Source organism: Pezoporus flaviventris, unplaced genomic scaffold (genome assembly GCF_033815535.1).
Source record: "Pezoporus flaviventris isolate CSIRO_AGI_PZ_B2104156 unplaced genomic scaffold, CSIRO_AGI_Pfla_v1 ptg000078l, whole genome shotgun sequence".
Lineage (NCBI taxonomy): Eukaryota > Metazoa > Chordata > Aves > Psittaciformes > Psittacidae > Pezoporus > Pezoporus flaviventris.
The window spans coordinates 14,179,881-14,205,203 of record NW_026892626.1 but is presented as its reverse complement, the minus strand read 5'-3'; the positions used below and the strand labels follow the sequence as shown (position 1 = coordinate 14,205,203).

Below are 25,323 nucleotides of genomic sequence, written 5' to 3'. Positions count from 1 at the left end.
CAAACATACAGAGCACTTGCTGCCTTGCACCTTCCAGGCAACACGCCCAGGAGTGGTATGGAAACCAGTACATCCCTCCACATCCCTTCTGGGTCCAAGTGAGGAGATGATGGGGAGGAAATAAACCAAGCGCAGTCCTGTGGTCGATACAACACGACTCTTTGAGGTTTGAACAGGGGAAAAGCATTATCCCACAAGAGGCCAAAACCACGAGGCTAAAATTAGCCAAGCTTTTGAGATTGGCAATAGGGGAAGTGGTGAATCCCTGTGGATCCTCTGTGCTGACAGCACTATTAATACATCAGCCAAGGGCTTGGGTGAGGGTGGGGAGAGTTGTGTGTGCGTCGGGAGTAATGTGTTTTCAACATCTGGTCTCGTTTGTTGGAGTGATTCCGGGGGCTGAGCTGTGATACGGGGCAGGGATGCTAGAGATTTGTTCTGAAAGGTAAAAAAAACCCTGCTGCTTCTTACTTAATTACAGTCATGCCAGTTGCTATGTTGAAATGCTGCTTTAAAAGCCTTTGTGAGTAATTAGTGTCAAAAATATAAGATCTACAAAGCTATAAACTCACAGCTTGGTAATATTACCAAGTACTAATTAAAAAAAGAAAAAAGAGAAGTCTCTCTTTCATGATAAGATTTCCAGCATAGAGAAAGATAAAAACGATGCAATTTGCAGATGACAGGAGGGGGAAAAGAAGGAAACCAGAGAGAAGGACTGAGGAAAGAAGAAAGTCAATATCAACAAGGCTGTAGATCGCTGGGTGATTTGGTAATGCTGAGGGTAAGGGCAGTGAAATATTGGAGTCTAAAGACAGAATACAGTCAAGAATATATTGTGGGAACATCCTTACTACAAAACAGAGATAAGCTTGAAGACGAGGCATTATGGAGGAGAGGGATAAAAATACTGCTGTGTTTGGGACTAAATAACCTGGCACAGCTCTCAGGAGCAGTAAAATATTTCAGGAATGGCCTAACTGGCACCAATACAGACACTGCTTGCAAATTGTACTGTGGCATCTTGTGAGGGATATGGGAGATCCCATTGCAATCCTCCTGACCAATCTGGACCAACCGCTTCCTAGAGTGGTGATACAGAAACAGGCCCAGTCCAGCAGAAGGAAACCAGGAGCACATAGAGTAGCTGAGATAATTTGATTATACCGAGATGAGGTGTTTTTCCTTTGGAAAAAAAGATTAAGAGACCTCATTAAGGTATAAAGAAAACCCTGGTGGGAATAAACGATCAAGGCTGTTTGGGTTATTGTCAAACGCATGTGTCAAGGGACATGAAGGTAGTCTGAAGAAGGACCTGAATTCTATGAAATGTAAGCTGAATTTTCTTTTGTAACAGCACTTAATAATGCCATTATAGTAACAACTTGCTTTCTCATGCCTTCCAATTTAAGATCTGAAAGCACTTCACGAACATGAATTAAGCCTTCCAGGACTGTTGCAAGGTGCAGTGAGTATTCCTCTCTTTTACAAATGGAAAAGCTGAGGAGCAGCATGTGGACAAGGCAGCACAGCATGTGGAGGAGTATCTCTTTATTTTAATCAAGCTAGGCATCGCACATGGGCTTTTCCTGCTCACCCGGTACAGACCTGTGGCTGGTACAGAAGCTGTCTCCTGATTGAATCTGTAATTCTTTATATCACACTTTCCTTCCATCTGATACCTTGACCTCTATGGAAAAGGTGGGTCATTTATGAATAGGAAAAAGAGAGTGGTAGAAGGTGGCCACATGGCCGTGTGCTGCCCTGTTGACAGCTCAGTGCTGCTCCAAGATCCTGAGTGTCCCTTGGCACCGGTGAGTTGAGTATTACTATCCTCAGCCTCACTGGTGTTCCAGTGTGTGCCAGCAGCATCACAGGAACCTGGGGCAACAGGGAATTCCAGGCTGTTTATATCCAATGTGGCTTGCAAATGACTGTCTTTAGAGTGCCACAGCGCTGTCGAGGGAAGTCCTTCCCCTGCCTCGCTGCACTGTTCCAGATACACAGCTGAAGAGCAGGGGAACCATAGGCTTGGCTTTTGAAGTGTTTCTCAAAGGTTTCTGTTCTCATTTCAACTTGACAGAAGCATCTGCAGGCAGGTGGCCATTTGGGACTGGGGGTTGTGCTGTTACAACTGTACCAGCCACAAGAGTGAAGCTGCAGATGGTTTCATTGGACATCACAGGCTGGAAGTGCGTGCCGCTCTTTTCACCTTGACAGCGCCCATGTGGAGGGACCATTAGTATGAGTGCCAAGTCAGTGGGAAGTAAAATTGTCCTGCCCTTAACAAGCTGGCCCCACCTGACCTTGAAAACCTCATTTTGGTTCCTGGATGTTTTAAATTAAGTGGCATTTCGACTAAGGTGGTTACATGTAAATTGGTTGGAATAATGCTTGAGCTGGATGTGCCCAGACGATGCCCTTTAACTCTCTGGTGCTGCATCCTGTTCCTGCCTCTTCCCTTTGTTGACCAACGCAGGTTTCCTCTAGGCAGTGCCTTTTCTCACTGTTTTTCTTCACTCTGCCTCCCTCTGTAGCATGAGAACACAAGCAAACTTGCTTCAACGGGCATGCCATGGATAAAGATTGGGGTTATGGGTTTAGCTGTTTTGATGGCGTGTGGGTAAGCAGGACCTCAGGCAAGAGTCTACAGGAAGGAGTTATACTTCAGAGGACATGTTTGCACAAGTCCTCCATGGCACATGTTGCCTACTGTATTTGTTTCTGTACTTTGAGATCATCCTCTAACACTGAGACAACATACAGGAACATTTCTGCAGGTCGCAGAAGGAACTAATTTGTGGTTTCTTCTTCATCATCCAGAGGTCCAAATATCCCTGGGATGCTACTGGTATTTTAGTAAAGGTGGCTTTACAGGAAAGCATTCCTAGGAAAATTAGCTACCTTGTTGTTATTCATGCCAAAATGTTGGGGCAATCTTGCTTTTCTTCCACTGTGCAGCTCATCGCTGCATGGGGCTCTGTCTGAGCTTCAGCAGCTCACCACTGTTCGTTAGAGATTAAGAAATAAGAATTGGTGGTGTTGTTAAATCCTTGCTGCTAGTGAAACCGAAGCCTCAAACATAATCAGAATTCTCCATGTCTCACAGAGGAAAAAGCCACAAGAGCAACAGAATAGCCGTGTTCCTGTTGCTGCTCTGATCCCACTGGTGATGTTGGTGGCAGAAATCAGATTGCTGCATTCCTCTAGTGTGAGATGCCGAACACATCAATAAACAATATAAAACAGGGAGGGCATGTGTTCAGAAGCACTAAAGACTTTGGATTAAGTATTTGTAGAGAGTTCACTAGGAACAAAAATCTAACTGAAATCAATGGCAGTGTATCTGCTATTTAATGGCAAGCCAATACGGCATGGCATGGAAGTAGAGCGTGTTCTCACCTGCTTCTGTGCTAAGTGGACAAGCTGCTGTGAGCTGATCCAGCTGAGAAGTGTGCATGTGAATTATACCCTCTGGAAAAGAGGCTGAGATCCCAATAGCTAAGCCAGTGTGGGAGTGAAAAGGCTCCAACCTCCTGGCTGGTCTGAAGAGGTGTTTGCAGCCACTGCTGGTGCGGATCGGCAGCAGTGGCATGTGCAGAAGGAAACAAGGGCCATTCATCTCCTGGATAGATAGCACTTCAGTGGAAGATGGGGTCGAATTTTCTGGCAGATCCTCTTGCTGCTAGCAGCACCTCTGCAGTTTCCAGGCTGAGCTGGAGCCATCTGTTTTTCATCCAAGCGCTTACCTTACCCAGGAGCTCATCCGTTTGAGTGATAGCTGTGCTCTTCTTTAATGTAGATGTAGGGCTGGGTGTCAGCGTACTGTTGAGAGTGAGTTGTGGGCATCTCCCAGGCTCCTTTGGTCTGACATTATTGCTGTATTAGGAGAGGAAAAGAGGATAAAAATCTGCAGCATCCCTGGCAGCTTTGGGAGAAGGAGCAATTGTTCATCACAACCTATTTATTATCAGTGTGAGCGTGGAGTGAGCTTAACGCTTCTTTGGATCTCTGCTGCCAGGTATGTGGGCCAGCCAAGGATGGAGGCCACAGGGACAGGCTGAGCTAGATGGAGTTAGTGGCTGACCCAACACTATTTCTGTGTGATACCCTGGCTTAGAGGGGAGATGGAGTATGACAGCAGAGGTGAGGTGCTGCTGTAATGCTTAGGGGGATACTCACTCCTCTGTAAAGAAAGATTAGAAACAAGCTGGTGGAAAGACTATGTGCGATGAGATGGAACTGCTTTTGCACCAGCAAGTCTGTTTTCTGGTTGAGGGTCAGTATTCAGCACATGGAGAAGGTTCAGATATTGGAGTCAGCATCCAAGTTAGCTTCAGGTGCAGCCAGTGCTTTCAGGACATCTGTTTGCACAGCTAAGCCAGATTCTAAGATGGACATCATATTTACCACTCAGCAGCCCCTGCTTTGGAGCTTGAGAAATTGTGATGGGCTTGGGTTTTTGCTTCTGTAACGCATGCTGGCAAGCTGAGGCAGGACAAGGTGCTTACATACAGGCGGAACTGAACTCTGAAGGAATCCATGAGTTGATTTGCGTTCCTGTCTCATCCCAGCCATTGAGATTTTGCTGATCTGATAGTCAAATGAAGGGTCGCTGCAGCGATGGTGAAGGATAAGCCAGGACACCGTGCTCCCATGGTTAGTATTCAACTGGAGTCGTGCAAGATCAGAACTCTAATCTCTTGTTCGCACAATTCAACCATTGTAGGTTATCAGCGAATCAAGGTGACCTCTAAAGCAAGGAGGCCACTTGTGACTCTGCAGCTCTAAAGACAGAGACCAGTTGCATTGCGTAGTGGAGCTGGTTGTCAGCATATTTGTCCTGTGCCTGGGGATCAGCAAGTTTGAGAGGTCCAGTAAATCCATGAGTCTTCAGGAGAAAGGAGGAGGCTCTGATTTTCACTTCATTGAAATAGAAGTAAAAATCCTGCTATCATCTGTGCTCTGCTGGCTGCTTTCCCCACTGAGCTGTCCTACCTGGACTCTGATGCAGCTGCTACTCCTTCCTTACAGCTAGCAGCTTCTTTTTGGCAGCTCCTCTTGCAGCCTGGCTGTCATGGCTCTCGGATTTCTCATCCTGAAATGCCCTTACAATGGTCCTGGATTTCCCTGCGAGTAATTCCCCATATTTCTACCCACACTCAACAGCATCAACATGATTTCTTACAGCTCTGAGTCTGCCTTCCACCGAGAACCTGCCTGCACCAAAGTCCCTGGCACAGTTTGAGCTGCAGTTCTGTCTGATCCTTTTAAGAGCTGGGAATGGCTGTTTTGATGTCTGATATCTATGAACATGAAAGGCTCTTTTCCCTCTAACTGTGCATTGGGCAGGGCAATGCCTGTCTCTCCTAATCAAAAATGTAATCAAAGATCTCACTTCTCGTAAAAAATGTATTAAGAAGACGAAACGATGCAGGGCGTTTCGATTGGCTTCGCCACTGGTTTGCTCTGGTTTCTACTTCTGCAGCGCTCCCTCCTGCCTTTCACAAAAGAACCCCCACCTCAGGTTTCTCCATGTCTTGAGTTGTTTAATTGCAAAATGTTGAGCTTTGAAAACAACAACCAAAAAAAATCATTGTATTTGATTCGAGCAAAAATACCAATTGTCCTTGAGTCCCCACACCACGGATATTGGCGGCGTTTTGTCAGTGCAAAGAGCGAGTAGAAAGATCACAGCAAGGAAATAAATACTCCAGCTGGAAGGGAAAGGAGCTGAGACAGGAAAATAGCTGTGCCCTATCGCTCCCTCTCCCACAGCTGCTTCTTAATAAATGGTCTGTTGACCTGATGTTAACGTTTCCAGTTTACAGTAAGCACCATTTCCCTTAAACAAGATCCTGATAAAGTGAAGCGAGGGAATAGAGGGGGTGGAGAGCAGATTTGCAAAACATGCTGGAGTGAGAAAGTCGGAACATACCGTGTGTGTCTCGGGAGTGGGAACATGCCTCTGTGTGCGAATAAATATATAATGTATAGACATATGCTCTCTCTTCTCAGGAACTCTCTGAGTAGTCCCAGATTGTGCTGCTTCCAGCAGCACGGCACAGTAAAAGGCAGGGCGCTTGCGCAGAGAACATCGGCGGTGGTGACTGTGGGGCTGGTGGTTTGATGGAGCATCCTCGCTCCCCAAAAAGGTGCCTGATCGTGGAGATGGGTCTCAGGCATCGCTCAGGCCAGCACGTGATGATCGAGTGGTCTGTCTGGAGAGACACAATGTGCTCAGGTTTGCTCATTTCCATCTCACAGATGAGGGCTAGTATTTCGCGAATGGAGATCAGATTTTCACACAAGAGCAAAGGAAGAGGAATCAGATGAGTGTTAGCACAGTTATTTGCTAAATGGATTTTGTTACTGTTTTCCAAGAAGCCTGTTGTCCTCTTTAATTTGCTCCTCTTCTGGCATTTGTTCCCTTTCTCATTGCCTCCACAGTTCTCTCATTAAGGTTGAAAAAGCTACCTCCGAAAGACCAGTGTAACGTTAGCAGAAATTACTAGCAGCAGTGATTTCAATATTCAAATGGACAATATATTTAGTAATAGACTAGGAGCTGTATAAATAGAGTATGAATGCCTGGTAATGAATCATATCAATAATTTTCACATACAGACTGTGCCTTCCATTTCTCAAAGGCCTTTACAAATATCAATTGATTCTCACAGCATGCCTGCTCGGTGGAGGAGTTGTTATTAGTTCTAGTGGAGGGTGAGGATATCGAGATGCAGAGAAATTATGCTGCTTGTGTAGTTCATGCTGAGACCCAAAGTGAGGAATGAAGTCAGAAGCTCCTGACTCCCAGGTCTGAATTGTAGGACTACCCAGCTCTGTGTGGTTTCTTTGGCATGGCTGGAAGTTTTGGTCTTCATAGACAGTGGCATGAGGAAGGTGGTCTTTGTCAGACCCCAGAGTCTGGGGTTGATGGGATGCAGGTAAAGCAGGAGTAATTAATGCACAGTGAATAGCAGAACTGGTCTTTCTGGTGCTGTGCTTTAAGCTTATAGTCAGGAGTAGCACTCATGTCCTGTGCAAGTGGGGGCTTGAAGGTTTTGTGACCTATGGAAACATGGTCTTCCATGCAGGCAAACAAGAAAAAGAGGCGTCTTCAGTCCAGCTGTGCTTTGTAACTCTCACCCACCTCAGTCAAGGAGGTTAATGCTGAAGAGTACCTGAAATACTGAGAGTCTCTTCTCTAGCATAGCATCCTGCTCCACATTCACCGCATTGCCCGTCTCTATTTTGCTGTTGCCCTTCTTAATTCTGTAGTAAATTGTTCCAGCCTTTAATGTCTCTCCTGCTGACCCAGGGATGCAGTCAGTGATGGAGATCATCTTCAGAGGAAAGAGGCAGGTTATGTAGCACATGCCTCAGACAAGGGAAACCTCATCTATCTTTTGCCCTTGTGTCATACTGGATTCACCAAGGCTGACTCACTGCCTGGAGAAGAGGGCATGTATCTGAACTTGCATAAAAACATGACATGGTACTTCTAGCCTTTCTTTCTTAGAAAACACATTTTGACATCTTACTTGGTATTTTGAGTGACACTGTACACTGAGAAGTTGTCTTTAAGCTGGCTACAGTGGCACTTGGATATTTATTCTCAGAGGTTACATCATTTCCGAGCCCATCAGGGTGTTAAGAGTCCTTTATACTGGCACTGAGTCCTTTAAATTGCTGTTGGAACTATATAGACTTCACTGCACTTGGCTGTATTAAATTTCTTCTGCCGTAGCAATGCCCAGTGTCCCAAATTTCACAGGTCCTCCTGGTCCCTCACAGTTCTCCCCACTCCTGACCCACCTAAGTTATTTTGCCATCTTGTAGGTTTTTCTGTCTTCTAAGTCATCAACCGTTGGGCTGAAACTATTGGTTCTTGTCATCATGTTGGCAAGGGACTAAGGATGGAAGAGTTGTCCAAGTTCCTCTAGAGGGGGGAGGCAAAGGAGGAATGGGCAACCCAAACCAACGTCTTTCCAGAGCTTAATTGCTTAGCCCTAACCCCAGGTCAGCAAACTCTCACCACTCTTCATAAAGGGATGAGAGGCAGAAGGTGGCCACGTAGGACACACAACCCAGAATCATTTTGCACCATGGCCATGTGGCCTTTGGAAAGAGCATGTGCATTCCTCAGGGCCATCCCAGAGAGCCAAATTTTAGCTGTCAGGCTTTAAGGACTGTTTTGACAGGCTTATTGAGCAAGTTCATTGAATGTTTTGTATTCCAGGTTAGACTTGGCCACATTTATTCCTTTTAACCTCTTTTTCCCCCCTACCTCCTTACCAACTTACAGTTCAGCATGGGGTTTTACCTTTCACTTAAGATACATTAATACTCTTTGTAAATGATTGTTACCTGAAACATTTTGATAGTCTATCTAAATAGTATTAGTAGTTATGTTAACTCTTTCAGAGAATAATGTACACCCTGGTGTCAAGAGGACTTTCTTCTACACATAAACTCTCTTCCAGACGGATTACATTATATTCCTCTAGGCTCTGCCTCGGATTATTTTGTTCCATGAACTGAGTCTAGCACCCCCCCCTTCTTAAGAAAAAGAAAGAGAAAGGAAAACATAGCAACGACAGCATGGCAACAGCAGCTGCTGCACAATAGCAAAATAGGCAAACAGACTTCCGAAACATGTATTCACTGTTCAGCTATTTTTACTGGTTAGTGAGTATGTGGGAGTATTACAACAAAACAAGTGAGAAAATAGCTAACAAATAATTCATAAGAAACTTTAGATGAGAACACATCTTAATGACTGCAGCCTCCCAGCTAGCCCTCACACTGTATGACTCTCCACATGCCCAAACTGAAAGGTCACCTCTGATCTCTGCTATTTATATATTGCAAATTCGTCCACAGATACATATATAAAATACCATACCAAAAATAATGCCAGTGGAGCATTAAGGTTAAGTAACTGGGCACTAAAAAGTAAAGAACTGTGCATCCCTGCATAGTGACTTGAGAATAAATCCATCTCATTACTCCCCTGCCTTTGCATCTCCGTGTCAGAGGTTTCCTAGCACATGGATGTAGAGGAGCCCCACAGCCTGGCTGTTTCTGGAGGAGTTGTAGGAGCTGTACATGGCTCCTGGCTCTACTGCTGACCTGCTGTGACCCTGGGCACTGTGTATCACTTCTTTTGGGACCTGTTTCCCCATTCACCTTTTGTCTGTTTGGAGCAAGCAGGTAAGAACCTCCAGCACAGAAACACGTTTTTAGGCAGAGCTCAGCCACATGTGGGGCCATGTGTGTGCTGAAAAGTGACAAAATAATAAGGGATAGATAGCACCTGCCTTGATGAGCCTGAGAAATGTTATGTTTCACCATCCCCTCGCCAGGCTGCCCCCCTTGCACTGCGGGCTAGTAAAGTTCAGGAAGTCTTTAAATTCAAAGTAATCCGTGGAGAACTTGAAAGAAACAGCCTCAGAAGTGTTGAACTTCTTACAGTTGCAGCCCAATCTGTTGTGCTGTGTGAGCCCTCTTTTGTGTTCAGTTACGATCCATGGGAGACTGAAGGCAAACAGAGTCTCTTAAGTCTCCTCCGCAATCCCAGTGCTTTTATTGGCACTGAGCAAAACACAGCTCAGCCCTCTGCAGCCAAAGTGAGATTCATTTGTCTTTAGAAACAACACAAATCTGTTTTCCTGGTTAAATAAAGTCATTTGCAGGGTTCTGTTGTGGGAAGGATGTGTCAGCTTGTCCTGAATGGAGCAGTCATTAGGATGAATAGGTTGGTTGTTGGGCTGAAACAGCCCTCTGCACACTGAAGTGTCCTTCCAGAGACAGGCTGAGCCCTCACTGAGGGACTGCAGGTGCCTGTGCATCACTGCAGGCTTTATTGTGGGCATCCCCTTCCCACACCCTCATGTGGAGTTTATGATTGTTCTATTGCAAAATGTGATGAATCCCACATCTTGCACATTCCCCTCCAGCCCTGTGGTTTGAGCTCGAGTTTCTATGGCAGAGGAGGCAAATTGGACTTCAACTATGAGTCCTTTGCATGATCTGTGTTGCCTTGCTAATGTAAGAAGTCCGTTTCTTCTTGTCTGTCAATCTCAGTAATGCTGGTGCTTCCCTACCCTTCAGAGGCAGGATGAGCAATGACTAAGTAATGTGTTGATTCTCCTTGTTGCTGTAGACTTGTTCTGGGAAGTTTGGTGTGTAACTGATACGGAGGGAGGTTGCTGAAGTTCTCCAGAGGACATCAGGAATGAGGAAGCAGCAGTTAAAGTGGTTTGGTTCCCTCCGAGGCTTATTTTTTCCCCTTCAAATTTAGTTGAAAACAAGCAAGTGAAATGCAGCATTTAGAAGCACTTTGTAAGATCCTCTCTGGTTTTAAATTACTTCGTTTTCACGTCTTTGTCTATGAAACCTCCGAGGAAACTCATCCGCATGTTTTCTCATCTGCATCTTCTGCTTTCTGTGGTTTTTACCCAAGAAAGAATGCAAGTGTCTCATTTGTGTTTAAATACCCAAACCAGTGCAGCTTGTATTGTAAAATACAGGCTGGTTGAGCAGGACAGGGATCGGTGCTCTAAAATGAACCTGACACCTTAGGGCGTGCACTGTCTTACATTACACAGTGTTTGCTGAGGTCTTTTCCTGTGGCCTTCTGTAACATCTGAATATATATTAACACTGTTTCCACAACGGATTTAGAGCACAAATAGCCCAGATTTGAGGCATCTGAAGAAGTACTTCTTGATCCTGTTGGTGGCTTGTTTGTATTTTTTTGCCTGTGAAAACAATTCTCAAGAGCATTGTTAGGTGTATCATAGCAGGAACACCTCTGGGCACGCTGGGGAATGTGTGAAAGCAGGTTTCGAGAGCTTTTATTTTCACACCATGTTTCAGTTCTGTAGTGATAAATGTTTTCTGGAGAACAAACCTGGAGTCCGTCCCCTTGCGGGTCTCACTTCTTGAAATGTAAAAAGGGTTTTTAAGTTTCAGGGGTTTGCTTGAGTCAGGTTGTGTCTTTCTTGGCTGGTAACGGGGGCTGATCAGCTGTGTGCAAGCAGCACGAAGCGGAAACTGCTGCTTATGTTGGAAGCTGATGGCATTAGACAGGACCTGTGGCTGACGAGAGGTAATGGCATAGCATGGGAATAAAATGAGGGAGGAACAGATCATTTAGGCAGTTCTGCATTGGCAATTGACGTACCACTCAAGACAAGCCTTATATACCCAGCATCCCTTCTAGGCTGTGTCCTGGGGAATTCCCATGTCCTTCAGCAGGTGGGATGGATGCTGCTGAGCGCAGACAGCTGGGACAGAAGCATTTGGAATCCCCTGAAAATCATCTTGGTTCAGAGCAGTACTTTAAACATGTGAGTGTGGAGGGAGAAAAATATGATCTCTTTCATTGCATGCAGAACCCTGGATGGTAGAACCAGACTGTGCACACACACACGTAGCATTAAAAGCCCCATTGCATTATATGCCCAACTAGTATGTGATCCTTTCAGCCGGACAAAGAACATCCTGCAGGGTGAGTGAATGTTAGGTGGCAGCTTTATTGCTGCAGTGTTGTGACCACAAACAGCCCAATTATTTCAAATGGATCTCAGCCAATATGTTCAGATCTGATTAAGAACTTTTTGGAAGATAAGAAGCTTTTAGAGTTAAGGGCTGGCTCTAGCCTTAGTTATTTACATTGGGATGGGGAGGGGTAAAATCTTTTATTAGCGACACTGTTTAAATATTTTGGCTCTTTATTCCAATATTGTGGCAAGAAGGAACCATATGTGTTCCTACAAAGAGAGCCTACTACAGCCGTTAATCAGGAGGGGATCTATTAATGTATTAACATTCAGAATAATGAGCAAAAACAGCATGCACTGGAGAGACTAACGCACATCTTTCGTCTGTGGTTTTCAAATGTTTGGAAAATGTGATATTCCTCCATCTTTCAAAAGCTGATTTTCTGCCAAAAGAAGTTCTCTTCTGCTGTTAATTTTAGAAAGGTTGGATCTATTTACAAATAGCAAACATAAGCACGGGGTGATGAAAACCAGAAGGATGTGGGGAGGATACAGGGTGCATCCCAGGATGCAGAGTTCACAGCAGGAGCTGATCTGGCAGGGAAACTTGGAGGCAATCCTTTCCTTTTCTTAACGTTAGTGTGCAGAGTGGGGCATGTGTTTGGAGAAGACACAAAGCCCAGGCTCCATTCTAACTTGCCACCACCACCTTTCTCCAGAAGACACTGGACAACATATGCGTGTGTCTGCAGATCTCTATTGGGCTTTAGGGATTATTGCTGAAAGACTTGGCACAGGAAAAGGGTAGATTTTCAAGGGCTCAAGAACGAGAGAGATTGCCGGTTGAGCAGCTTGGTTGCCTCGAGGTCATTACTAATTAGCAGCATCTTGCCTAAAGAAGTGGACATTACATTTTAATGCTGTTATGAAAACCAATCGCATTGTCTCCCCTTTGCATCCCATGCTACTTGCCTGCTTTGCTGTGGCATCTGGAGCAAGCTGCATAAGGGAAGGGAAGAAAGCCCTTTGAAAGGACGTGGAAGGATGCTGAAGTGGTAGTGGAGCTCAAATGAGAGAGGCTGGAGCATGACAGCTGTTACTGGATCATGCAAAAAGCCTGCCAGGAAAAATGCATCAGTTTGTGTGATATCCGGGTGTCTTGTCTTCTGTTTTCATAATTGCATACATGGTGTCTGCATAAATCTTTCCCCCCTCTGCACCTCCAGTGAAAGGAGCTGACTGGCGGATGGCAGCACGTCAGTGGGAGAACACCAGCAGGAAGAGACAACCAGTCAGATGTGTATCAGATGGGGAGGGCCGGGGCCCGAGGCACATTCCTCGGAGGTTGTTTGAACATGGTGCATTCACTAAATAGAAATCCTCTCCTTTTCCCTAAGGGAAGAGGAGCATGTTCATCCAGACATGAGAACCAGCAGTGCTGTCTTGCCATGTTCCTTCAGGAGGTTAGCGCCAAATGACAGCGCAGGCGGCAACAGCAGAAGCTTTCAGCAAGTGCCTCATAGCCCAGAGGTCTGAGTGTCCCCTCAAGGGACACGGTGGGATTTCTTTTCCTTTTTCACTGAATATGGAAATCCTCCTATTTATTCACTCTTTAGCTGCAGCCTCTGCCTTTTCAGCTTCCATCTTATGGTGAGTTCAGATCTGCTCAAGGAGAGGAGTCCTGTGACTGTTTCACACTGGGTTTACCATTAAAAGCTCATTTCATTGAAACCTGCACAGGCCATTTGGTTGTTTTCCTTACTATCTTGGTCTTCAGGTATTCCTGGCCATGGATACCAGTTTGGGTGAGTAACCCCCCAAATACAGTTACTGGTAAAAACCAGCTCCATGCACTCTATAAAGTCTTGAAGTTGAAAAAGAAGTGGTGAATTTTGTTAAATAATCATAGAATAGTTTGGGTTGGAAGGGACCTTCAAAGGTCGTGTAGTCCAACCCCCTGCAATGAGCAGGGGTATCTTCCACTGGACCAGGTTAATGGCATCTTCTCCCCCAGTATAAGTCTTGACTGTATGTACAGAAGCAGTCTAAGAAATGTCCTTCCCCACAGGGGCTTGTGTACTTTTAAAACTTATTCTTGAAGACACAAGAAAAAAACGTTTTACATGTTCAAAATCAACTTTTCCCTCGTTGACTTTCTGGGTCATGACAGCTCCTGCTCACTTCAGACCTGTTGACAGCCGTGCTGATGACAGCAATTTCAAATGAAGAAAATGTGAGGCAGCAAAAAAGGAAGAGCAATAAAAGCGCCTCCCTCAACTGGCACTAAGATTGTGAACTGTGCTTATTGATGTTACAACAGCAGCTAATGTTACTTCCAAAGCCAGCACTTAAATTCCAATTTGGTACATCGTAACTATAAGTCAGTCACACAGTCCCATAGGAAGAGGTAATTATTGACCAGCTCTTGTTCATAGATGAGCAGTGGTTTTGCTTTTGGTAGCACTGGCTGTGTGCAGAAGTGACTAATATGTGTCACCGGTTTCCTTGATGTAAAGCTTACACCTGCATTTTAGCCTGGGGTGCCAGACTATGACAAACAAGAGCTAGAAGAGGGTAATGAATAAACATGGTGAGAATTTCAGCTGTAATCTGCCATCGGGTCCATCTGTTACTCCTTCCCCCACAAGCCTTGCAAACTCAATGAGCCAGGAACAGGCATGCTCCATATACTGTCCCATTCTTCAGCCACATATCTAAGGTCTAATTGTCTGCTTGTCATTAAGTTTATCACTTATGGTCTCTTGAGCCATTATTGGTCACAGGATTTTCTTGTTCAGTTCTTTAGCCTTCCGTCCACCACCCTACTTATGACAAGGCTTTCAGAAGGATACTGAAAAGATGAGGATAAATGTATTAATCACATGCTGGTGCCTGCTGTATCGCAGACTAGCAGTTGCTCCAGGGAGATGTGCCTCACAGGCCTGTGTCCTCTGCTCATTTAACCCTTCCCAGCCTCTTGCGCTCACCCTCCATCTCTTGCAAAACTAGATGCCCAGCTCCCAGATGAGAGGCTTCTTTTCCAGTTGGCAGCTGGTGAATCCTGAAGTCTGTGTGACCTAATTGCATCGTGCGATGGGCAGGCCCTTCAGATGGGGTTTCCTCCTTACTTGCTGTGATTGGAGAAGGAAAAGCAGAGGTCTCCAGCAGGAGCATGATGCAGAAGCAGCTAAGCAGAGGAATGGCGCATGCCTGGTGTGACTCAGTGAGTGGGGAAGGCTCCAGCAAGTTCTGCCTGTTGGGGAGCAGTGGTTTGCTTTGGGGAGCGGATGCCCATCTCCCAGGCAACGCGGCAGCTTGCAGAAAGCTGCCATCAGAATTCACTGTGGTCCCAGCCACCCCTCATCAGTGCAGGGTTTTGCAAACTTAGCTGCTCCTGTTCTCTTACAGACCTCATGCTCACAGCTGCAGTTCACAAGTGGAGAATCTCCCCGCTTTGGGAACCAAGCCATCTTAATGAAAAGCCCACACAGATGATACGGTTTTGCATTTCTTCCCATTCCTTCTCATGTTCCAGAAAATCCCATGCTCTTGGTTCTCTGCTCCTCTGTTGCCTCCAGCTCTTCTCCCAGCAAGGGAGATGGAGAGGAAAGTGATAAACAACTTGGCTAGTTAATGAGTTTCCCTGTCTAAATGAGGGATTCTTGTGTGCTGGGTTCATTTGCCATGCCCTTGGTATCTCCCTCAAGTTGTCTCTCTGCTTCTGACTCTCCTGGGAGAGAGGTTTGGGATCTGGTTGGAGTTGCACCTACTTTTCCCTTTGTGCCAAGCCATCATGTTCAGTGGGGCTAGGTTGCAGATCACAAAGTGCCTCTGGATGGCAGGGCTGGAGAGCTACATGAGGCTGGAAAAAGGGAACTGAAATAACACCCATTCCCTAGCATTGCAAGCTACAACTGCAGACTCATTTCAGAGAAAGTAACAGGAGATTTTTCTCTCCCTAATTTATGTCTCTCCTGCATATGGCTTCTATGGAGTCACTAATGTTACAGACAGATGGGTTGGCATTTTACTAGGCAGAACACATGGGCTAGATGTTGTTAATGCTTGTTAGCTACTCGCTCTGCAGCTTGACCAGTCCAATACGGTCACCTCGCAGATGGTTGGAAAGCTGCAGCCTGGGTGCTGGAGCAGTCCAGCTCTGCAGCACATGGCTGTGACAGCAGTTGGGATAATGTGTTGGGCTGCTCTGTCTGAAGGGCCTCATTGTAGGTCAGAGATACCTGTGACTGGAGGATCAGTATGGCCTTCCCGTTATGTCTGATTTGTAAAGATCCTGTGCCTTTTATTGAGATATACAGGCTTTAAAAGCTCAATTCCACAGTTTGGATTTTTCTAAGATGAGGTTGGAAGAATTCTGTGAGCCCTGTGCCTTGCTCTCATTTACTTTGTGGTTGATGTTTATAAGCATATTTGGCTGGTGAACACTATTTGGCCTGTTAAAAGGTATAATTTACAATCTCAAGCTCTGACTTACAGCCTACTGCCAGTATTAGTTTTGAGTGGACATCCCATGCAATTTTCCTTCCTGTGATGCGAGTAGTTTGCTGTGATTTACTCTCGCCCGGAATTGTATTCAGCTGAACCATTTCTAAGTATCACCTCAACAGATCTCCACAGGCTCAATCTCGTTGGTAGCTGGTTTGGAGACCCGCATCAGAATCTGTGGATGCAAAAGCAGATGCTACAAGTGAATCATTTGTGTTACCATCTTCCCTCTTTAGCAGCACTGATGTTCGGTTTACAGCGTAATGGTGAGAGGCTGAGCGGATCCTACAAATGAGACAGGGAATTTTAGTTTCAGGACTTGTCCTTTAAAACTCTCAAAGCACTTTTGGAAAATGCATGGATATTAACCCACCCTGAGCAGCAGTTCTTGAAACCAGTGATTTAAATTAGATATATTTGTCTCTGTCTGTCCTAAACTGCTGAGTAACATTAATGCACCCTGATAATAGCTGTCACATTTTACCCTGGGGGTTGTTCCTCAGTGATAGGTGAAATCACAGCAGTTCAAAGACCTGTCTTCCAGGATAAAAAGCTCTGTAGGAATATTCAGATATCAAATAGTAATAGTATGAATCAAAAAATATGCTTCCCTTATTTTAAAGCCTTTGATCTTATTTTTATGGCATCACATTTGACAGTCTAAAGGGCACTAACCTGTAGGAGAAACCTTTTGAGAGAAGATGCTGACTTCCCTTCCACTCTGCAGAGCACCGTCCCCCAGCATTAACACCAACCACTTTTCCCCATGGAGCGGGGTGCAGGTGCTTCAGTGCACAGCTCTGCTCTTTTCACATGTTCCATTTCTTACATCAGGTGCAAAAGAGCTCACAGAGATCAAAACACGTAGCTGCAGGGAGAAGCTCTGCTGTGCAGTGCTCTCTGCTCTGTGTTTCTTTGCTGCTGAACGGGTGCAGCATCCAGGACCCCATCATGTGCGTAGTGCCTGGGTCGTGTTTCTGATGAAGACGGAAGCGTGTGAGCTGACCTCTTGCACAAAAGCCACTGCGGGGTTGTGGTTCATCTCAGTGTTGAATAATAAGAAAGAGAAAGGAAATGTTTGCTATAAATCTCAGTGCACGCAGGACTGTTTCTCTACTTACCCCACCCCAGCTTTCAATTTTCTTCTTGGCATTGCCAGGCGCTTGCTTTTCTTTGCTCAGCAGCTAAAAGCAGCTTTTTCATTACATTTCCTGGAAGGCCCTTTACAGGCTTCCATCCCTCTCTACCTCATAAATTCACTTTATACAGCAAGCTGGTGACACAGAGGTCAGAGGTCTTGGCAAGAAACTATTATTATAAAGAAGCACTTTTCCTTTTTTTTGGGTTACAGAGAGGATATTAAAGGGGCAAAATCTTCTGTGCAGACAAGGAGCGGTCATCTGTGAGAGGTAGGTGACTTGATGAAGAGCTGACTAGAGCTACCTTGGGCAGGCATCCTGGCATTACCATGGAAAAAGAAGGAAACCAGTAAGCACTTTGCTAAATAACCTCATAAATATTTCCAGCCATGAGCAAGTCTATGTGGTACAATTTGGGGTGGGTTTTTTTGCCTTTTTTTTTTTAATATTTCTCTAATTTTAAATGAACAGCCTCTAATTAAAGTGATTTAGCGGCCACCTGGGGACCTGGTATTTGAGCAGTGCGTGATGCTTAGGAGAGATTGATTGGTGAGGCGTAACTCAATTGGGGGATTCTGATAATGATATCATCACCCAAGAGAGCCAAGTTAGAGCAATTAAATCTCAAAACCTCGTGTTTGGGTTGTTAGAACTTCAGCAGGTGGTTTCCACATGGGCAAACACACACACGCACACACACATGCTTTCCTTGAGCATTTTCTGGACGCTCCAGATTTCTGGCTCTGTGCTTGTTGGTCTGCCCCATGTGTGTATGAGCCTGTCCAGAGTGACCTGTAATGGTGATGTATGGGCTTTGCAGGCCCAGGGAGAGGGTGCCAGCCCTCTTGGCACAAGTGCTTCCCCCCTCAGCATCTGCACATGGACAAGGCGGCCTTTGACATTTAGAAAATCTCAGCATCCAAAGCAAGAGGCAGAGACAAAAGGATTTTCTCATTTAAAGGTCAGAGCCAGCAGCTTCTTGAAAGATGCTTTCAAATAGGTTTGTTGGGCTGTGACGGGGTTTATGTGTTTTAATGGGTGCCGAGGAAGCATCAAGAGGGCAGCAAGGACATCCATTGGGGCCACCAGTGTGCCCACGGTGCTTGGTGGCAGAGGCTCTGTGGCATACATGGTGACAGTGCAACGGCACAGCCAACTCTGAGGACTTCTGCTGATGCAGGAGGGTGTTGGGAAGAGGGAATGACTGTCCCATGTGAAGAAGAGGTCTGAGGGATTCAAATGATAACGGCAAATTGCCAAAGGGGTGGATGTAGTAGGGAGATGTGCCTATCCCACATTGGAGCAGGTGCCACAGCAGGCTTCAAGGTGGGGTGAGGACCACAAGACAAGGGAAATGAGAGTGAGGACTGGGGCAGAGAGAGGAGAACGTGTCCACAACATGGCTCGTGATGCCAGAGGAGGCTGTGGACCTGAACAGAGCAGGGAGAAGGTCTGTGTGAAGCAGTCTGTGTGAAGCCTTGGATGTGAAGCCATGGTGCCCCTTCCCTCGGCATGCATGGGGCTGTTTGTGGTGTGTATTCAAGAGTAGCTGTGCACAGGGATGCAGCACAGACAGTGATTTATGGAAGGAGCATTCCAGATTGAGATGGTGCCTCTGTGCTACATTCGCTGAGTAAATGTCACTGGGCAATGATTCACGTGCTCATTTTGACCCCTAATACATCTTAGCCTTGAAAAGTACCATTTACCCCAGAGAGTATGGCTGAGCAGCATCTGCAAAGCAAACTGTGCCAAGGGGAGGAAAGCCCTGCCAGAGTCCTAGACTTCATCCTTCCTCTCGCTGGGGAGGTGTTTGAACTGGAGTTCCCAAGCTGAGACACAACTCTTTTGCCTGCTGTGCCTGCCACAGAGTTCCACCATCACTGTTGTCAGCTCACCAAAACCCATGCAAGACGATCTACCTCCAGCAATTGGAGGTGTCTGTTTGAAGACACAGGAGCGCATGTCCTGCATGGATTGTATCCTCAAAGGCAGTTGTGTTTTCTCTTTGGAAATCAGAGGTAGAATATCCCCAGTTTATGCTGAAATCTCAAGTTGCATTGAATGCTGAAGACGTCTTCTCGCTTTTTCTTCATTTCTACCCCATGTTTTCTCATGATGCCACATCCCATGTCAGCCTTCTCCTTGGGGCTTGCAGCCACCCTCTTTTCAGTCTTATTCTGGAGTCCTAAGGTGTACAGGGTGTTGAGTCACCAGTATTTTTCAAGAAGCATCCTTTGTGTGGTTTAAGTCGCGCTGCATGCCACTTCATAGCTGATGGCACTTTTGGAGCCACAGTTGGGACATCCATTGTTCTTATGTCCGAGAGGAAAAGGGCATGCAGAAAACTAAAGTATTGGTGTGCCTAGTTCAGAGTTCTGAACCCCATGTTGTAAAGGACCAAAGGAGACACTGTCACACCTCTCAGCTGGTGGAACAGTAAATACTGGCATTTGGCTTTCAGGGAGGGTTTCTGTGCAACAGTAGCGAGGGGGGAAGGAGCCATCTTAGCAGAATCAGTGCAGTCAGAAGCCCTGCGTGTGTTAAGTTGAAGCAACAACAGTTGGGAGAACCTCCTTTATGGTTCATATGTTGTGGCATTACCAGCCTGGTCCAGCCAGCTGCAGGTCCTTTCCCCAAGAGGGTCCTTTGGGAATGCCTATTGCTCCTCTGCATGTCTACTCCTCGCTGAGATGGTCCCTGTTGGAGAGGAGAGCTCACTTTTGTAGCACACTGGTGGTTATTTGAGAGACTTTTATATGTCTGTCTGAACTATAAACCTTGAATAATTTACCAATTTCCAGGGCTAAGAAGAAGATTTACGATGCTTCCTTCTGGCGAGCAGCAGCTGATCTTGATTCTCCTGGAAAACAATTGTACTAATGGCTGCAGATCCAGTAGCAGCTATGGCAAGTTTATGTCACCATGTGGTAAATAGACCTGTCTCCTTGTGTTTTACAGTACAGTAAAATCTGCCCACTGATCTGATTGCTCTATGGGCTGGCACAACCTGGGAGGAGAAAATCAAGGGGTCACCCTTCAACCCTATGACAGGAATCGCACCCCCCCACCAGCAGAATGGAGCATGCAGTGACACAGGGCAAAGATTGATTTCCATTGCTCTTCTAGGAAAGGTCCCCATAGGCCTTAAATCAGCCTGAACTGGCAACAGGGCTTAGTGAAAGCTGAAATCCTTCCTTTTGCAAGTATTTGAGATCTGAATAAAACATAACATAGACCTGAATCTGTGTAATTTAGTGAGCCAGGCAGATTTTTTTTTTCCATAAATTAGAAGAAACCAATATAGGTCTATGTAAAGAGCACCTGAGAAATGGTATTCTCATAGTACTTAGCTTCAGCATGCTGAGCTGCTCTGGGCTCAGGAAAACTGCGAGTGCAGGGGGAATAGTTGTGTCTCTGGTGAAGTGCTGCACTTGGCTGGCTTATTGAGCACAGCAGGGAAGGGGGGATTGAAGCATGATCATAGTCCGCAAAGTGTCCTCTTGCATTGATTCCTCTGTGCATTGACTACGGGGTGGATAGGGGTACTCACAGGGTCAGCTTGTCCTTTGATCCCATGTTTGACTCTAAATCTTGATGGTTTTTCTTTCACACTTCTCTCTAAAAGGAACACAGTGTAGTGAGTAGCTCTGAGTAAGCAGTGTCAGTGGTGTTGGGTGCAGAGCAGTTAGGGCTGGGTTTGCGTGTGCTCTAATCTCTCTTGCCCCGTTCCCACTCATGGACTGTCCCTGTGGATCAGTGACACTTATCCAGGTTCCTCAGCTTTATATTTTCTTGATAGATGAGCTTTGTTGGCTTTTGGCTCCATCTAAGCTTAGAATTCCTGGGCATACATCACCGGAGTAAATGGTGATTGCATTACATAGCATATGTCTTGTGAATAGTGGGTATGTGCTGTCACTTGCAACTTCTTGTTAGCAGGGATTGTGTCCAGGAGTTTTTCTTTGAGGGTTGAGAGGTTTTAATTTTAAAGATTGATTAAAAATGAGTGGAGGGTTTCCTGGCTGGGAACTGTGCAGAGGAGGACTCAGGCATCCTTATAGATTTGAACTGCTGGAGATTTCACCTTTGTATTTCTCATACATCTCTCCCCCTTTTAGAGCTGGGGTTGCGAGTCTGCTCTGCACCGGTCCAAACCAGGGTAGAACAACAAGACCCTGTAGGATTCATTCAGCAGAGCATCCCCTCCAGTGTCCTTGTCATCATCCCCTTCTTGCTCCCACGCCACCCACAGCAGCGCTTCCTGCACTCACCGGGTGCACCAGGCAGGGAACAGACTGACATTTGAAAAGAAACCTTGTGAATTAAGGGGAACATATTGCTATTATTTCCTATAATCACTTTATTTGTAAAGCACATGCTGCAAAGGTTCTCCTGCTGTTGAACCCAAAGCAACAAAGCTATCTATATAGCCCCATCTCTACTGCGTTATGAACAGATGGGTGAAGGAAAAAAAGCAATAAAAACAAAGAAGAAGAAAGGTAACAATGATAGCAATTTTAAAACACTCTCAGGGAAAAAAATACCCCAACTTTTTTTAAAAGCAGCATGAGATTGAATAAACTGAACTGCAAGCGCATCCATCCTCACCGTTAGCATGTAAGCATCTCCCAGCAGAGGAAGAATTGCCTTTTTTCCAAGTGCCTGCCCTCTCGCCTTGCTCCTGTTACAGAAGAGAGCATAAGAAGCCTGGGTGAGATGTGTGGGGTTTGGAAAGTTCTTTTGGAGTTCCTGGGGAGGTGTGAGGCCACAGTGGGAAGGACAGTGCTTCCCTTGACCACGCAACAACCAAGAGAAACCACAGTCCCATTGAACTCAATGGGAAGTAACATCTCCAAAGCACGTATTCGTTCACGTAACTTTCTATGAGCATTATTCTCCTGCCTCTGCTGAAGGAGGAAACTTTGGTTATGAAGAGTAGTAGAGAGAAATTACCATTAATCTCATGAAAAAGAATGATTCAAATGTAGCCTTCACCCGCGATGCCGGTGAGCTCAAAGCAGAGAGGGGATTGAAAACGTTTCTATTACTCTGATTCCAAGATCATGAAACACAAGGAAATGTTCTGGCACTGGATGCTATATTTCTTAAGGAACTGGCTTCAATTAATTAAACTGGTAAACCAATTAATGGATTTACTTGTAAATTCTTAGAAAATGGATTCTGTGCCCAAAGAGTGGTTTAAATCTGCGGAGGAGGCAGTGTGTATTTCATACGGAGCTTGAATTCCCGTTTCAGATGAATCCAGTTCTGCACTGACTTCAGAGACACAAGCGATGCATTAATAATACTCGGACTTTCCTCCAAACCGGCACTTCCCATCAGCCAAATCCAGGGGGGATTTGCAGAACAAAACCCGTGCAGCTTTCACAGCACCCAGCCTGTCTTCCATCTGCTTGGATCGTGGATATACATCCCTCTCTGTGCTTCCAGCTGGCTTCTTCGTCTGCCTTCTCTCCCCTCTCTCTGCATAGACTCTTTAATCTGACCCAGTGGTACCTCAGATGTGCAGAAAGCAAGTCAGGTAGCTCCAGAAAGCAGCGGATTAAGGCACTGTACATCCTTTGGAGTCACTGAAAAACAACCAAGCCCAAGTGGAGGAGATTTAAACAAAAGCTAATTTACTTTTCCACACAGAAACCTTGTTTAGATTCCCTGCCTGGCTCAGGGGTGACAGGGGCATCCTTGGTACCTTGTGCTCTTTGCAATCCAAAGTGACACATACATGAAGAGTTCATAATCAAATGCGTCCAGGCTCCAGAGAACATGAAATCAGAAACAAGCAGGCTTCCCAGGGCTCTCGGTGGTCATCACTTCCCTTCTCTCCTGGCAGGTAAAGCCATGTTTTTCCCTTCACATGGCAATCCTCTGCTCTGTCTCTTGGGGTAGGGGTCTGCCCCGCTCCTGCACCTACTAGGATGATGCCGGCTTTTCCTGGTGCTGCTCCAAGGGGAAGCAGAGCTGCAGAGCCATTAGGAATGGGAGCATTTTGAAGAGGAAAATGGCAAGGGGAAAAATTAGCATTTGCGCTGTGATGTTTTTGCTGTTTATTAATAAACGAGCTGCTTTCATGCCTCCAGGGGCAGGAGAGGCTTCAAGCATTCCTTATTTCTCTTGCATGTAGCTTTTTTTCCGCTTGTTTTATATCTTACAGGAGATTTGTAATCTTCTTCCCACATGTTGAGTTCCCTTATTTTCATGAGAGCATCTCTGGAATAATTCCTCTGGAGCTCTTGGCTATGTGCTGCTGGGCTGATTTAACCATCCCGAAACACTTGAGGGATGCGGGGTGGATCAGCAGCTTGTTGGGAAGGAGTCGTGCTAATTAGGAACAGGTCTGCTTCCTCCTACAGAAGCAGAATGACTCCAGGGCTAAGTGTTTTCATGGAGAGAAAGCCCTTGCACATAGCTCCTACGTCCAGAGATCTGAGTGGTGATGGGGATGGTGACCCTGATGTGAGCACCCCAGTTTTGGGCTGGCAGGACAGCCTGGCCCCTGTGCAACCTCTTTCCAGGATGGTCAAACCTCGTCTCTCCACTGCCCCATTTGTCACTGGGGGAGGCTCCCACAGGATCCTCCATGGATAGGACAAGGGGTGATGAGTTTAAACTTAAACAGGGGAAATTCAGGTTGGATATAAGGAAGAAGTTCTTTACTGTGAGGGTTGTGAGGCACTGGAACAGGTTGCCTGAAGAAGTGGTAAATGCCCCATCCCTGGCAGTGTTGAAGGGCAGGTTGGACAGAGCCTTGGGTGGCATGGTTTAGTGTGAGGTGTCCCTGCCCATGGCAGAGGGTTGGAACTGGATGCTCTTAAGGTCCTTTCCAACCCAAACTGTTATATGGTTCTATGCCCAACTCAGTAACAGCCCAGTTACCTGTGTGCTGAACACCCATGCTGCAGCAAGTAACATGTCCTTGATTACAGGTGGATCCATGCAAAGGAGGCTTCAGGGTGATGCCACCAGCACTGCCCTGTGTCTTTGGAGGTGAATTAAAACCCTGCTGTATTAATGGGTTTGTTCTTCTTTGCTCTCAGGCCTCCAGCTCCTCCGGTCGAAAGATGCAGCTTCTGGAAAACGAGTTCTCCCGAACCATCCGGGAGCTCATCGAGCTCCACCTGCTTCGCCAGGACAGCATCCCAGCATTCCTCAGTGCACTCACCCTCGACCTCTTCAGCCGCCAGACCATTGCTTAGCATCCCACTGCCAGCACCAGCCACGTGGAGACCACTCCTGGGCAGGTCTCTTGAGGTAGCAAGGAAGAATTCTCCCCCCCCCCCCCCCCCCCCCCATCCTTTATTTGTGGTATTGGGTTGTCTCTGGTTTGCAGGGATCTCCTTCTCCCCCTTTCATCCTGAAATCCCACTCTGATTCCTATCAAAAGCATCATTTCCCTCCTGTGGGAGGGCAAGTCTAGCTCCATCCCAGGGCTCTACTGTGCCAAGACCCACTCCCTGCCTTTGAACTGGGAAATGTGTTCATCACTGCCTAGCCTGTGTCGGCATCTCTCTGGGAATATGGTGGGAAATGGTGGTTTGAGGAGCCATAGCATCACCGTTTGCAGCTTTTCACAAAAGGATCCCCCAAATCTGAGCCCTGGCAGAGAGATGAACCTTGCAAGAGGCTGGTGCTTCCTGCCCTCATAGTTGTCCTCTCCTCTGGGAGCCAAGGGCTTGGTCCTTGAAGCCAGGGACTTGCAGAAGGATCAGTCATGAGTAGCAGGTTCTTTGTGGATACCTCCAGCTCTTGCAAGCAGCTCATCTCTCAACAGGGCTGAAATTATCTTCCAAGATATCCCATTACCCGAGTCTGCCATCACTCAGCAGACAAGCACAAGCATAAATGGCCATTTGAAGGCCTGTACCTGTGTTGACACCACAGTGCTGTGTGATGTGCTCACATGTCACTGGTGTGCTTTTTGTTCCACACCAACACTCTTGGGTTCTCGATCATCTCAGGACTTGCAGGAGGTGGGAGGGAGCAATTTGGGTTGTGCTCACTGCTGCTGGGTTTAGCTTGCCAAGCTGTGGGTACCTGCTCACCTTGACAGGGGTCTCCCTCCTCAGAGGGCACCCCCTCAAGTATGACATGTTGTGTTACAGTGGGTATAGTTCTTCTGTTGGAAGAATAAAGTGTCTCTTCCTCAA

General features: G+C 46.2%; 1 protein-coding gene across 4 annotated transcripts in view; it reads left to right on the top strand.

Annotated features, from left to right (window-relative positions):
* The window catches only part of MAD1L1 (mitotic arrest deficient 1 like 1), a 369,229-nt gene extending 343,906 nt beyond the window's left edge, over window positions 1-25,323 (top strand). For 3 of the 4 annotated variants that reach the window (XM_061474043.1, XM_061474039.1, XM_061474042.1), the window contains one exon: window positions 24,214-25,323. In XM_061474043.1, the coding sequence (XP_061330027.1) occupies window positions 24,214-24,372 (159 nt within the window). In that variant the 3' untranslated portion in view covers window positions 24,373-25,323. The remainder of the gene's footprint in view (window positions 1-24,213) is intronic. The other variant, XR_009746997.1, reaches the window with a different exon arrangement.